The sequence below is a fragment of the Tupaia chinensis genome, unplaced genomic scaffold (assembly GCF_000334495.1).
Source record: "Tupaia chinensis unplaced genomic scaffold, TupChi_1.0 Scaffold000332_1, whole genome shotgun sequence".
Taxonomy (NCBI): Eukaryota; Metazoa; Chordata; class Mammalia; order Scandentia; family Tupaiidae; genus Tupaia; species Tupaia belangeri.
In genome coordinates this window covers 1,346,213-1,359,741 of record NW_006159826.1, presented here as the reverse complement: position 1 = coordinate 1,359,741, position 13,529 = coordinate 1,346,213, and the positions used below count along the sequence as shown (strand labels likewise).

Sequence of the window (13,529 nt, the reverse complement as noted above, 5' to 3'; positions counted from 1 at the left end):
CGGTGGCTGCTCCAGGAGGCCCATGTGCTGCAGGAGAGGGCTGTGGGCCGGCCCGCCGTCCCGCTCCAGGGGCGAAGAGCTCAGGTAGGGCGCGAGGTGGGTGCCGGGGAAGAGGGAGAGCCTCTGCTGGAGGGCTGGGAGGGCGAGCCGCTCCGCGTCCTGCTGGGCTGCCGTACCCTGCAACACGTAGCAGGGGTGCTCGGCCAAGGGACCCGGGCACCGCCCTCCCAGCCCACGGAGCCCGACTTACTGCGGACGGGCCGGTGGCGGGAAGTCCCAGTGTGATGTTGGGCAGGGACGGAGAAGTGTAGAGAGGAAGTGGGGCCACCGAGGCGTCTCGCGTCACGAGTCTGTGCGCCAAACTGGGCTGGGGACAGAACACAGGGTGAACGTCACACACGTTGTGGCAGTGGGCGAGAGGCACACGCCGGAGAAACGCGCCTCCGGCAGGCGTGCTACTGTCAGAGCCGCGGTGGCACCGACCCCGCCAGCCCAGCGGAGCCACCGCGGTACTGACCCTGCTGGCCCAGCGGCGCCAGGCAGCCTCCGTCCACAGAGCAGGCCGGAGTGCAAAGCCGCAGCGTGGTGGTTCCGAGTGACACCTGCACATGCAGCCCTCCGCCATTGCGACGTCACCCTGTCTACTGCTGCTCAACCTGCTAATCCACCACAGGTCAGCAGAGGGAGACGTAGGCGGGTACACTCGAAAACAAGGCTTTGGAGTCTGGAACGTCTTCCAAGCGTTCCATGAAGGACAGAAGCCAAGAAGAGATTAGTGGTTTACAAACCCCCCACAGGAGAGGCAGGAGACGCAGACACCACCACTGGGAACGGCCATGTGGTCAGCGGGGAGACGCTGAGCTGCGCAAAGAGCCCGCGAATCGGAACAGTGAGGAGGGTACGTGGTAAAGACAAGGACGAAACCAAGAGGAGCTTCAAATACCCAAACTCCGTAAGTGCAGCATGTCTACTGCGTCGCTGGGAAACCACACTGTGCTTTGCTGACGACCTAACAGAAATGCACCCAATGGGCAAAGTGTTACGGAGAGCGTCAGGGACTCCGTGGCCCAGAGAGACAGGCACTGCCAGCCGGCCCCTCTGCAGGACCGTTTGACAACCTGTGGTGAAACCTTAGGGTCGGCCCAACCTTTGAGAGGTAATCTGAAGAAATAAACCCAAGGAAATGGCCCAGACGTACCCCAAAACAGCACCATTCTGTGCATGGCAGCACCCCAGGGTAAGTTGTGCAGGCCAGGCCACTCGGGAAGCCAGGAGCAACCCTGGCGACGGGGCCTTGCTCACTGCAGAGTCAGGGATGCCAGCTCCGGCCTTGTGCTTGCGGTGAAGCCAGCCCGAGGAAGCAGGCGCACTGTCCCTGAGCCCGGAGTGCTGTGCTACGTGACGTCTCGCAGTGGCACGCACGGGCTCCGCTGACACGGACCGCGCTTCCTTCAGCACCGTCTGTGCCACCACAGGTTGTGGGCAAGCCCGGACGTGTGGACCAGAGCGTAACAGGGATAACAAACGTGCGACCCGTCTGCTTCCAGCTCTCCACACGGCGGATTACGGATGGGAGACACTGAGTGCCCGAGAACTTCATTCCCATGGAAAAACCGCCAGGAGCTGTGAACGGGCGGGCTGTCTGCAGGCCGGCGTGTCAGCTGCTCCTGCTGGAGGGCGCCACATGCTGCCTGTGGGCCTACAGCGGACGGCCCTGGACCTCCGAGGTGCCCCAGCCGACGTTCTCACACAGGACGCTGTGCTCGGTGCCATCTGGGATCACTCGCCTAGAGTCCCAGCCTCACGCCATAGTGTGAGCCCGAGGGCAAAGGCTTCCTCCCCAAGGAGACCTGCCTGTGCCTCAGGCAGAGGAGAGGCTTCGCCACCTTTGGGACTGCTCACATGCTAAACCATACACTGGAGGTGAAGAACCGACTGCAAACAGCACTTTTCCTGGACAAACGCTTTTTGTCAAAAGTGACAAAATCTGAGTACACTGTACTCAGGCTACCGGGACAGCACAGTGCTGTCACGGCACGTGTACCGAGGAAACAGACAGCTGCAGACGCGGTGTATTCTCAGAGAGAACTGTGTGCTCCCAGAGGGCCGGGCGCGGAGATGCCAGCTGCTGCGTGGTCATGCGGCAGGATTTGGTCACACACACAGGTCCACGTCGGGCGTGGTTTGAAGCTGCCAGGGCTGGGATCTGACCTGGCTCCCATGAACGGCACTCAGCTGCTGCACTGTGGGCGGCCCTCACACGGCTTTGAGAAAAGAGCAGCCTGTAGAAAAGAGCAGCCTCAAGGCTACTTGGTGTTGCTGACCCGCCCACGTGAGAAGTAATGGCACTCGTGGGGTCTGCTGCCATTGCTGCCAGAGACTGCAGGGGTGTGCTGGGGAAGGACAGGGACCTGCTCGTCTGGGGCTCTGCAGAAAGCCGAAGGGGGGACCAGTAGTTAGCGTCATGGCTATGTCGCTGGATTCCCACACAGTCAATTGTGGTTCAAGTCCCAGTGGCTTAAACTCACGCCAGATGCGTGTGCGTGCGTGCCCAAGATCCTGAAGGAGAATGGAGGAGAAGGAATTGCGGCGTGACCATCCCCCCTGGGGGGTGATTTCTCACTTTCTGTCTCTCTCTCTGTCCGGCGAGAGCACACGCCCTATAGCAAAAACCTCTCAAAAAAAGAAAAAAAAAAAACCCTGAGGGTACCCCCTGCGCCCAATGACACATGGGGTTCTGGATCAGGGGCTCCATCAGTCATGGTGGTGCTACTCTTAGGGCACTGGGGACACCCCTGCAGCTCAGAGCCGGCTTCCTCTGTGTACAGAGGTGGGTGCTGACTTCCCTGGCCCGGGGTCTAAAAATACAAGGCGCTGAGTAAAAAGTGCTGTGGACACACGTGGGTCCGGGTTCCTGACAGGATGATGCACTGGAGGATAAGCACTGTGGGGGACCAGGTCCTGCGGGGCGTGTCCTCACTCCGCTGTACAGACAAACCTTCTGGAATGTGTGTGTGCACGCGTGTGTGTGTGAGCGTGCACAGGGGTGCATCTTATAGATGATTCCTCCATCCCTGGGCCAACACAGAGGAGGAGCAGAGCCAGGCCAGACGCCCCTGCCCCCTCCATGCCCTCCCCCACAGGAGACGCCCGGTGCCAGGAAGGCCTGCTCCTCTGCCTGCGGTAAGGGCGGGCTGGCCCTGGTCATGAGGTGTGCACTTCTCAGCCCGCTGTCTCGCATTGGCTGTATGTGACCATAGAGGACAGCCATGTGCGGCCTGGCCTGCTAGGACGGGCGTCGGAACGTGGACAGTGCACTTGCCTTTCTGGTGGCCCCTCCTATATGTCCTATGAATTCAGAGCAGCCAAACTCTCACATCGCACCATTTGCAAATTAATGTACAACTTAGCCTGGAACCATGCCGAGCCGCCCGAGGGAGGCGAGGTTGTATCAACCAGTATGTCCGTAACTGCCCGGGCGACAAAAGAAGTCTGACCACGCCCGACAAGGCGCCGCGCATGTTCACGGCACCGGCAGGGGCATTTCCCAGCACTTCTACGGCTAATTACAGGTCGGCTCAGCCATGGCCTCAGCCTTACAGGGAAGGCCGCTGAAACTTTAACAGTCGGGCAGTATTCAAACCGGCGGGCTGAAGACAGATGACAGAAGAAACAGCAGAAAGGGAAAGGACAAGGTGGGCTGGGTGAGCAGGGCAGCCGAGCGCGTTAGACACGGGGCCTGGAGATCTGGACGGAGAGCATGAGGCGCTGGCTCTGCTGTGCCCCGCTCAGACCTGGCAGTTCGGAAGGCAGGAGTCATTTCCAATTACTCCAGGAGAAAAGAAGAGGACAGCGTTTAATAAACCACAGCCTTCGGTGAGCTAGGAGGAGGCCAGGAGGGACCCTGTGCTCGGTGTACATGCTGACCCCGAATCTCACTGCCTGAGCTCCCACGCAGCCCTGGCTAGGCTGCAGCACTTGGCAGGTGTGGCTCTGCTCTGGCCTCTTCCAGGTCTGGGCTGGCACCAGCCTCGCCTCCCGCCCTGGCTCTCGTTTCTGGTCCTGCCAGACACTCATGGAGAAAAGGAAAGCAAAAGTGAAAGAGTAGGATGAGCGTGTGGAGCCAAGGCCCTGGGCCCCAGCTGGGAGGGCACTGGGTCTGACTCCGGCCTGGAGTAGCCACATAGCAGAACCCCACTTCCTCTCCGCTCAGCTCCTGTGTCTGACGTCACCCCAGCAATTAGATTCTAGAATCTGCTGAGGCCCCATTCCTCTGCCAATGCTCCTCCCTGGCTGTAGGCTCTGATGGAGGCAAGAGAGAGGGGATGTGAGCCCTGTGGCCCGGGAGCCCTGCAGCCAGAAGCCCCATGGCCAGGAGCCATGCAGCATGGGAGTCCTGCGGTCAGGAGCCCTGTGGCCGGGAGTCCAGTGACAGGAGCCCTGTGGCCCGGGGCTCCTGTGGCCTGCGAGCCCCGTGGTCCGGAAGCCCCTGGCCAGCAACCCTGTGATCGAGAGCCTGGTGGCCGGGAGCCCTGTGGCCCGGGACTCCTGGTGGCCTGGGAGCCCCGTGGCCTGGAAGTCCCCTGGCCAGCAACCTTGTGATCGAGAGCCCAGTGGCCAGGAGCCCTGTGGCCAGGAGCCCGGTGGCAAGGAGCCCTGTGGCCCGGGACTCCCGGTGGCCCGGAAGCCCCGTGGCCTGAAAATCCCCTGGCCAGCAACTCTGTGATTGAGAGACCGGTGGCCAGGAGCCCTGTGGCCAGGAGCCCTGCGACCTGGGAGCCCTGTGATCGGGAACCCGGCTTTGGGTGCCCAAGTGGTGCCAGCTGCCCTGGTGCACGCTGTGGGCCGCACTTCCCTGGGGCATCTCCACATATGGCAGAACTTAAATGCTGCTACCACCCAGGGAAGCAGGCTCTGGGGGCCTGGGGAGAGCCGGTTCGGGCTGCTCCGACCGGGTGCTGTGTCCACACCTCTGGGGGTCTGTGGCATGCAGGGGTAGGGGAGGAGGCCCCACTAGGGTCTTTGTCAGATGACTCCCTCACCCCAGACCGCAAAGGCCAGTGCTGAGGCAGGCGGGCGCCCATGTGGACACGGCGAGGGATGGCACTGACCTCGGCTGTGAGGCTGGGCACGGCCGGCGCGATCCCGTTCTCAGTGCTGACGTTCCCGGAGCTGTTGTTGGGTGAGCTGGGCCCGGATCCCGGGGCGCTGCTGCAGGCGGAGTCTGTGGAGGGAGAGGCCGTGTGAGCGCTCCTGGGAGGGCCTGACACGCCGCCTGACTGCGGCCTGCAGGTGTCGGCCCTGGGTCTGCCCTGAGCGGGAACAGGCAGAGTCCCGACAGCAGGGACCTGGCCTGCTCCCAGCCAGGTACAGTCCACACTGCAAGATCCTCGTGAGTCTTGAGAGAGCATGACCGTGGGGCCATGACCTGGCCCTAGGGATGCATGCGGTGTGTACCTTACCCACTTTTCAAGTTCAGGACGGCTTTAAACTTCTGAAGATAAGCCCTACACACTTGTTAAAGCTCTAACAACAAAAGCCCAGGAAACAGAAGCTCCCAGAGGCTAACCAGGAGAGCTCACGCGTACTGTGTACAGCGAGAGCGTTCAGAACAGGCGCTCTGCGGTGGGCACCGTGCGTGGGGACACCGGGGCTGGGGCTTCAGGGCTTGCCAGTGTCATCTGAGACACGCCATGTTCTCACAACGCCTCCAAACACGTAAACAGCTTGACCCTGGTTATGACCCGGGCTCTGTGGGGACTGGATCGAGACTTAGGAAGGGGCTGTTTGTCCCGGGCCCCAGTAAGAAGGGGCAAGTCTGAGCGGCCCTGCTGTGACCCTGTGACCCTCAGCCACACACGGTGGGCGCCCCGCCGCTCTTGGCATGAACACAGGGGTGTGTCTCGCTTTCTCTATGGCCAGTGTAATTGCGCTTGGACAATGGCAACACCTCATGACTTTCTGAGACCCACACGCCCTCCGCATTGAAAACTCGTGTCTACCGTGCAGCAGCAACTCGCCACGCTCAGGACTTCGGCCCACAGCTGGGCTCGCACAGCCCGCGGGGAGGAATGGGGAGGAGGACCCTGCCGGGGAATCCAGGTCCCGCTCCCTGGGCAGCCTGCCAGGGTTGGTGTGCTGAGCTGGGAGGGGAAGGGTCCAGGAAAGCCTCGTGCACGGCTACCAGTCCCTGCAGAGCCCAGGAGCATGGCGGTGCTCCCAGCCAGTCTCTAGTAATGGTGGGAGTGGAGGGTGACGGGTCTGGGGCCAGGGGCAACCACACCATGGCGCCTCGCCTGCAGACTCGGTCCCTGGAGCTTTGCTCTCACCCTGCCCTCCACCCCCATGAGGAAGTGCAGTGACGTCGCCCGCTCCATCACACGGCTTCAGGAACCACTGAGTGAATGCTGGCTTCCTCTGCGCCTGGGCCGGCATGCGAGCAGAGCTGCCTCGCACTCGCCAGCAGACCCTGTGCTCTCTCGGGCGCCGGCCTGTGCCCTGGGCCAGAGGAGCCTGGAGTCGGCTGGCTGTCCCCTCAGATGCCAAACTCGGCACTGCCTCTGCCTGCCCTGACCCGCCTCTCTGTCCCTTCTGCCATGGCCAGGCTTCTCAGCCTGGAGAGCCTGTGTCCACCTGGGCCTAGCTAACCCGCCTGCTGAGGGCGCCACCGGCCAGGCATCCGCCTGCTTCCACAACGGGATCTGCTTTCTGCCGACCCTCTAAGCCCTGCTGCCATGCCGGGCACCTGCTCGTAGCCCCCAGGCCCATCTGTTACCACAAACCAGTTCACTCCCTCTGCACATGGGCCTCCCAGGAGTGTCAGCAGACACACGCGTCACGTATGTGCACGGGAAGTCACGGCAACTTTATGGGCAACAAAAAACACGTGTCTGACTTTCAACACCTTCTGCTCAGTGGAGTTGATGTTATCTGAATTCCATTTCCAGAACTCTTGTCTAAGGAGAGAAATACGAACGCGTGGCCATCGTGACTTCAGAGCACCAGATTAGGCAGACAGGGACCCAGTGCAGAGGACGGAGGCGGCCAGTAGGGCGGGGTGGAGGCCCGTGACAAGTGCGCAGAGGAAGCCGGGAAGGAGACGACGCGGCAGTGGCTGCCCTGGACGGCACGTGCAGGCCCGGACTGATGGGGAAGCAGAGCGCAAGCTGGCCACGCCCTTGGGGCCGCCTCACGTGGGCCTCGTACCCTCTGCACACACGATAGATATGGCCCAGTTGGGTTCCAGGGCCTCCACGGCCTCCCAGCACTCCACAGGGAGGGCCCATCACTCTGCCTGGGGCCACCCCTCCCGGAGCCCTGCCTTCCTGCCTCCTAGAGATGCAGCCTTACCCGAGCATTCTCCAGGGCCACACTGCTGGGTGCCTGTGCCGACCAGCTCATGTGGGGCTGCCCGCCCCTTCGTCCCCACCTCGCATGCCCCCAAGCCGCCCCCAGCCTCTGCCTGGCTGGGCCTGGCTTCTGCTGAGCCTCCCTAGCCTGGAGCACACTCTGCACTGACCAGGGCCCTCATGCGGAGCCCGTGCTGGTCCCGCGTCAGGATCCTCAGGCTGGAGCTTAAGCTCCTTGTAGGCTGGGGCCTGCGTTGCTGCTCCCATGCCCACCCGTCCCGCTCCACGAATGGCAGCCAGCAGACACCGGCCAACACGAGTGCGAGGAGTAACTCTCGGTGCCAGTGGCCCGCAGGAGAGCCCACCTCACCAACTGCGTGTCAGGAGACATGCCGGAGTGCTGGCCAGAGTGCCCGTGGTGGTGTGGCTTAAGGAGACAAGGCCGCATTTGTGTTCATGTGGCTTTTAATTCATGGGACCCTAACTCGACTTGCACCTTCCCAGGTGGGCAGGTCTGCGGGACTTCAGAGTGACACCTGATCTCTCTAGATGAGCCCTTTCCATACTAGAATGACCAAGGAGTGAAGCCTACACTTACAAAGGAGGCAATGACAAAGCTAGAGTCCCCTGGTGTGAATGTGCAGTCTCTGGAGCCAGCCCTCAGACGGGGGCTCTACTGGGGCTGACGAGCCCGCAAGGTCTGCGCAGGGCAGGGCAGAGGGGCAAGCACAGGTCCACACAGTGAAGGGCTGGCTCCCTCCTCATGGCCGAAGGCTTGGGCCGCAATCACAGAGAACAGTGGCCAGGAGTCCCCTTAGGCCTTTCCTGGGACAAACAGGGATGTGCCACTCAGGCGGGCCTCCAGGAGCCAAGTCTTCACAGCCAGCCTTCACGCAGGGTGCCCCGCCTCACCCCTGCCCTCTGTGCCATGGAGGTGTACTGGGTGCACAGCTGGGGGGAGGTGAGCCCTTGGGCACCGCGGCAGGGCCCGCGTCCTCCTGTTTCCCGCCACGAGGTGGGGCTGGCAGCAGCGGCATGAGCACTAAGAGGTTAGGTGGGTGCTCTGGGGCCACGTTCTGCCCAGAACTCTGGACGCTGCTCACTGGGCGGGCTCTGCGCCTGGCTCCTCTGCTGGGGTGGGTGCTCTGGGGCCACATTCTGCTCAGAACTCTGGACGCTGTTCACTGGGTGGGGAGGGCACAGCAGGGGCCCAGGGCACATCACCTGGGCGAGGGTGATAGCCCACCTGCAGAGAACGTCCTCTGGACACTTCATGCAAACATGTCCCCTAAGGACCAGCTGCCCATGCTGCCTGACCTGCGCCCGAGTGAAACCAACTCTGAGACGCGCACGCTGATGGCAGGTCTTGCTGGGAGGCTCCAAAGCCACCAGTGCTGTCTTGTCGGCCCAGGCACTTCCAGGGCTTCAGGCGTGAGATCGCACTGCGGCTGTCAGGCAGAGGCTGCAGAGGAGGCACTGCGGCAGGCCGGGGCACGGTGCGGCTTACCTGCACACCTGACCTACCTGTGACATCCAGGGGGCGCTTCTTCAGAGCAGTGACCACTGGCCCGTCCTTCCTGCGTAGCAGGGGGCTGCTCCGCCGCTCAGCCACTTTCTGCTTTAGCCTGGACCGTAACTTCAGGTTGGGCTCGGACGCTGCACACAAAAAAGATGCCATCACAGCGGCAGAGAGGTGGGGGCGCGGGGTCAGCCGGCCATTCGAGGCCCTGCATGGCAGGTGGGCATTCACTGAGCACCCGCTGCTTCAGGGAGTGCGAGGGGGCGCTCACGAGGCCTGTGGGCGCAGGTTCCAGTCCAAAATCAAAAATGAATGCAGCCCACACTCTGGCCAGGCCACTGCAGACCTGCTTTGGGGTCACCAATGTCCTCTTGCATTCTGCCAGCGGGCAGGAGCATGGACGTGGCCCGCCCCATTCACGGTGATGTGCCCACGCAGGTGTGGCTGTGCCACTCGATGGTCCGAGGGACCCTGCACTGGGGCTGGGGTCAGGGCTCTGGCCCACAGACACTGCTAGGACTTCTAGGTCGTACATGTTCGCCCACAGACTGCCTGGGGCTGACCCCCCAGAAGCACACGCCCAACCAAGATCCTGGCAGCCTCTGTGGAGTGCCATCTGGCAGGCCGATGTGGGGCCCAGGTGCAGGTGAGTGGCCTGCTTCAGCCTCCCCGACCACCAGGTGTGGGGTTCCACCTGCCTCAGGGCTCAGGGTCCTGGGCTGCCTCAGCCTCCTAACCTCAGGGGCTCGAGCTCTGCCTGCCTCGGCCTCCCCGACTGCGGTGTGAAGGCTTCGGCCTAGCCTGTTTTCCAGACGGCGTGCTGGTGTGGAACCACCTAGGCACTGCAGCTCAGCGTGGTTCCCATTCCTGTGCACCTGGGGCCGGGGAATTCCCAGGGCAGCTCAGGGCACCCAGTGGGCAGGAGTCTAGGGGCACAAGAGTCCCCATCTCCAGGTGCAGGGTGGGTCCCCAGCCGTCAGGGCCATGGACAGCAGCAGGACCCCCGAGAAGACCCGGAAAGCTAGCCTGGGCCCTGCGGTTTGCTAGCTGGCTCCCGAGCCTCCCCCACTTGCGGACTGCAGGTTGGAGCGATCTTGTCTGCTTTCCTCGGCAGTCCCTGCCCCACGCTCCTGGTCTCTATGGATCAGAGGGACAGGAAGGTCGCGCTCCCAGAGCAACAAGCAAAGAGACAGACTTGTCCCGGGACTGGGTTGTAAGAGCCGGGCCGGGCATGGCTCCGCCACCGTGGGGCAGCTACCCTTCAGGTACCGCCAAGAAGCCCCTCACAGAAACCAGAAGTGTGTCTGCAAGAGGTGCTGGGCTCTCCGGGCCTGCCCACCCTCGAGGCGCTAGCACGGGGAGTGGCACCCCTGCCTCGTGCCTCCACGTGGGAAGCAAGTGTCGACTCGCCGACATGAGGGGATGGCGGACGAAGGCCTGGCCACCAGCCTCCTCTGCGGTGAGGGAGGCCCCCTGCTTGATGGCCTTTTATTCTGAGGTCGGCGTGGAGCCACAAGTTGCACTTCTGCTTCTCTGTAGGCTTCTCACCGCCACTTGGTGATGCTTCTGAGATTCGGGGCTGCATGCGTCCGTCGGGGAGCTGGTGGGGGCCCTCTAGGGACGCCCTGCACTGCGGGTCAAGTCTGTGCTGTCAGACGGCGTGTGGCAGGGCCACTCTGGGTGGTGATGACTGGCCGTGCTGCTGCAGGTCTCTGCGAGGCTGCAGGTCTCTGCGAGGCTGACTCAAGGCCATTTCACTGGCAAGGCACTGACCGAGCCTGCAGAGGGCGCCAGATCCAGCCCCCGCTCCCCATCCCAGGACCCAACTCCCATAGGCCTTGCAGACACCGCTGGACAGGCCTCCCCCAACCTGCCTTGGGCCCTGGGCACCTTCCTCCAGTTCCATTCACTATCCTCACCAGGCTCCCCACCCCAGCCCCTGCCCTGGCTGTCTGAAATGACTGTGCCGCCTCACTGTCCCGGGTGAACACAGAGGAGCTGGTGTTCCTGGAGTGCCGGGCCTCCTGCAGGGCAGACCTGGGGCCACACCACCTCTCCCGGGGCACCTGCCTCCTCCCGAGTAGGGCCCGCTGCTTGATAGGCAGGACTGGGAGCAAGGTGGAAAGGGCGGGCCCCGCGTCCACACACAGATTTCTGACAGAGACATCAGAGCATCTATCAGATGGGGGTCCCCGGGGCCAGCCCTGCCTACAGGACAGCTAGAGCCTCTAGGAGGGTCCATGACACCAAACAGCCCTTCCGAGGGACAGGACAGTACAGGGTCAGGGGCCTCTCAGCTCCTGTTCCCGGGGGGCTCTTTAGGCCCAGCTTCCCTAGGAAGTCCACCAGAGCCAGGGGTGCTGGGCTGGGGAGGAGACTGAGCAGGCTTGTGGCCAGGAGGGCAGGGGGACAGCTGGAGCCCATGGCCACGTGGCACTCGGTGGGTGTCCAGGGCAGACGAGGAGCCCTGGGATAGAGGGTGGCCTGGGCTGGGGCTCCGGTGGCACGCGGGATGACACCCACTGTCTGAGTCTGGGGGTCTTTGTGATGTCCAGTTTCAGACTCCACTGGCCGTGGAGTGGCCGTGCAATGCACTGGCCATGAGGTGACCACAGGGTAGTTGTGTGATGGGCTGCCGTGGGCTAGCCATGGGGCAGCCGTGTGATGGGCTAGCTGTGCGGTGGCCATGTGATGGGTTGGCCAGAGTGGCCATGAGGCAGCCATGTGATGGGGTGGCCACGTGATGGGCTGGCCAGAGTGGCCATGAGGCAGCCGTGTGATGGGGTGGCCACGTGATGGGCTGGCTGTGGTGTGGCCATGGGAGACTGGACATGATGGGTTGCCATGGGCTAGCTATGTGATGGGCTGGCCATGGGGTGGCCGGGGGGTGAGTGATGGGGTGGCCATAGGGTGGCCGTGTGGTGGGCTGGCCGTGTGGTGGGCTGGCCGTGTGGTGGGCTGGCCATGGGGTGGCCGTGTGGTGGGCTGGTTATGGGGTAGCCGTGTGACGGAGTGGCCATGGGGTGGGCTGGCTGTGTGGTGGGCTGGCCATGGGGTGGCTGTGGGGTGGGCTGGCCGTGGATGGCCGTGTGATGGGTGCCCGTACGATAGGTCTGGCCCCCCTACACCCAGCCTCCCCAGCTCTCTGGAGAAGGCCAGCTCGTTGGTCACCCATCTGGGAGCCCCATGGGCTGGACTGAGGGAGACATCAGAGAAGACCATGATCTATGCTCCCAAGTTGTCGACTGAAGCTGGCAGGAAACTGGTGTCTCCAGGTTCGGCGAGGGCGGCTGGGCACAGGCTGCAGGCGCCTCCAGGCGGCCACCGTGCACAGCATAGGCTAGAGGAGCAGCTCCTGGCTCGGGTGCACCCGGGCCCCTCAGAGCCGCCCCTCACCCACACGCATGCGGAGGATGACAGGAAGTGCATCTGGGACCTTCAACGGGGCCGCGGGAGCTGGAGCAGTAGGCAGGAGGCCTTGCGGGCCAGGAAGAGCAGAGGGCAATCCACCCACAGGGAGCCTCTGCCCCTGGGAGCAGGGCCGCTGGCGGAGCCTCTCCCTAAAGGCAATCAATCAGCTATGAGAAGTGGCTGGAACCACTCCGGGCTCGACCGTGATGTTCCTGCCAAGGCCAAGCATGTCTCAGTGCAGCAGGAGCTCTCCGGCCAGCCTCCCCACCGACGTCCCACGTGCCGGCTGCCCTCCCTGAGAGCCATTCGCAGCATGGGGCCACACCAGGGCTGGGGGCTCTCTGTGCTGTCGGGTAACAGAGGGGCACGTGCAGGTGTGGGTGAGAGGCAGGTTGAGCAAAGCCTCGAGGCCCCCCCCAGCCAGTGAGGACAGGACTGATGGGCTCAGCAGGACGGTGTCCCACATCACTGAGCCGGAGGGCTCGCGTGGGAGCTCTGGGGACAGAGGAGCAGCAGCCATGGCCAGGGCCAGGTGAGGCCGGAAGACCCTGTGGGAAAGGGCCCCTGCGGCCCCAACTGTGGCCAGCAGAGAGGATCCACGTGTAGCCTCCACACGCTCCCTCCCAGCTTGGTCCCTGAGAGCCCCTGGGAGGACGTGGGACAGGCACGGCCTCCCCAGGAGGCCAAGGGAGCGTTGGCAAAGACAGGAGTGGAGAGCAAGCGGACCGCCCTGCCAGTGGGCAGCGGGCGGGCCCTGGCATAGCAGGAACATGGACGCCGGGTGCCTGACGGGTGGACAGGCCTGTACATGGGGGCCTGGATTAACGGCCAGCACAGAGAGCAGAGGCGGACGGAAGAAAAACGGCCAAGTTTGGGAAGAAGACACGGCACAGGGAGAAATGCCCAGGCCCGGTGTCACTGAGCACTGTGGTGCTGCCAGCAGGGGGCAGGGCAGCCTGGGGATGGTGAGGGCGGTCACTGTGCCCTGACTGCGATAGACCATGGCAGGAGGAGCAGGAGTCTAACACACGACAGCGCAGGTCGGCGGGGACGCAGAAAGTGTCTGTATGTCACACACGACAGCGCGGGTCGGCAGGGACGCAGAAAGCGTGTGTAACACATGATAGCGCGGATCGATGGGGACGCAGAATGTGTAACACACGACAGCGCGGGTCGATGGGGATGCAGAAAGTGTCTATATGTCACACACGACAGCGTGGGTCGGCGGGGGGGCAGGAAGGGGGTGACAC

The 13,529-nt window shown here is 63.3% G+C and overlaps 1 protein-coding gene across 1 annotated transcript in view; it reads right to left on the bottom strand.

Moving 5' to 3' along the window:
- HDAC4 (histone deacetylase 4) overlaps positions 1-13,529 on the bottom strand; it is a 318,469-nt gene that overhangs the window by 69,070 nt on the left and 235,870 nt on the right. Inside the window, exons 8-11 of the mRNA XM_027773229.1 lie at positions 8,874-9,005; positions 5,112-5,224; positions 251-367; positions 25-177 (exon numbers count right to left, since the gene is read on the bottom strand). Of these exons, the coding sequence (XP_027629030.1) occupies positions 25-177; positions 251-367; positions 5,112-5,224; positions 8,874-9,005 (515 nt within the window). The remainder of the gene's footprint in view (positions 1-24; positions 178-250; positions 368-5,111; positions 5,225-8,873; positions 9,006-13,529) is intronic.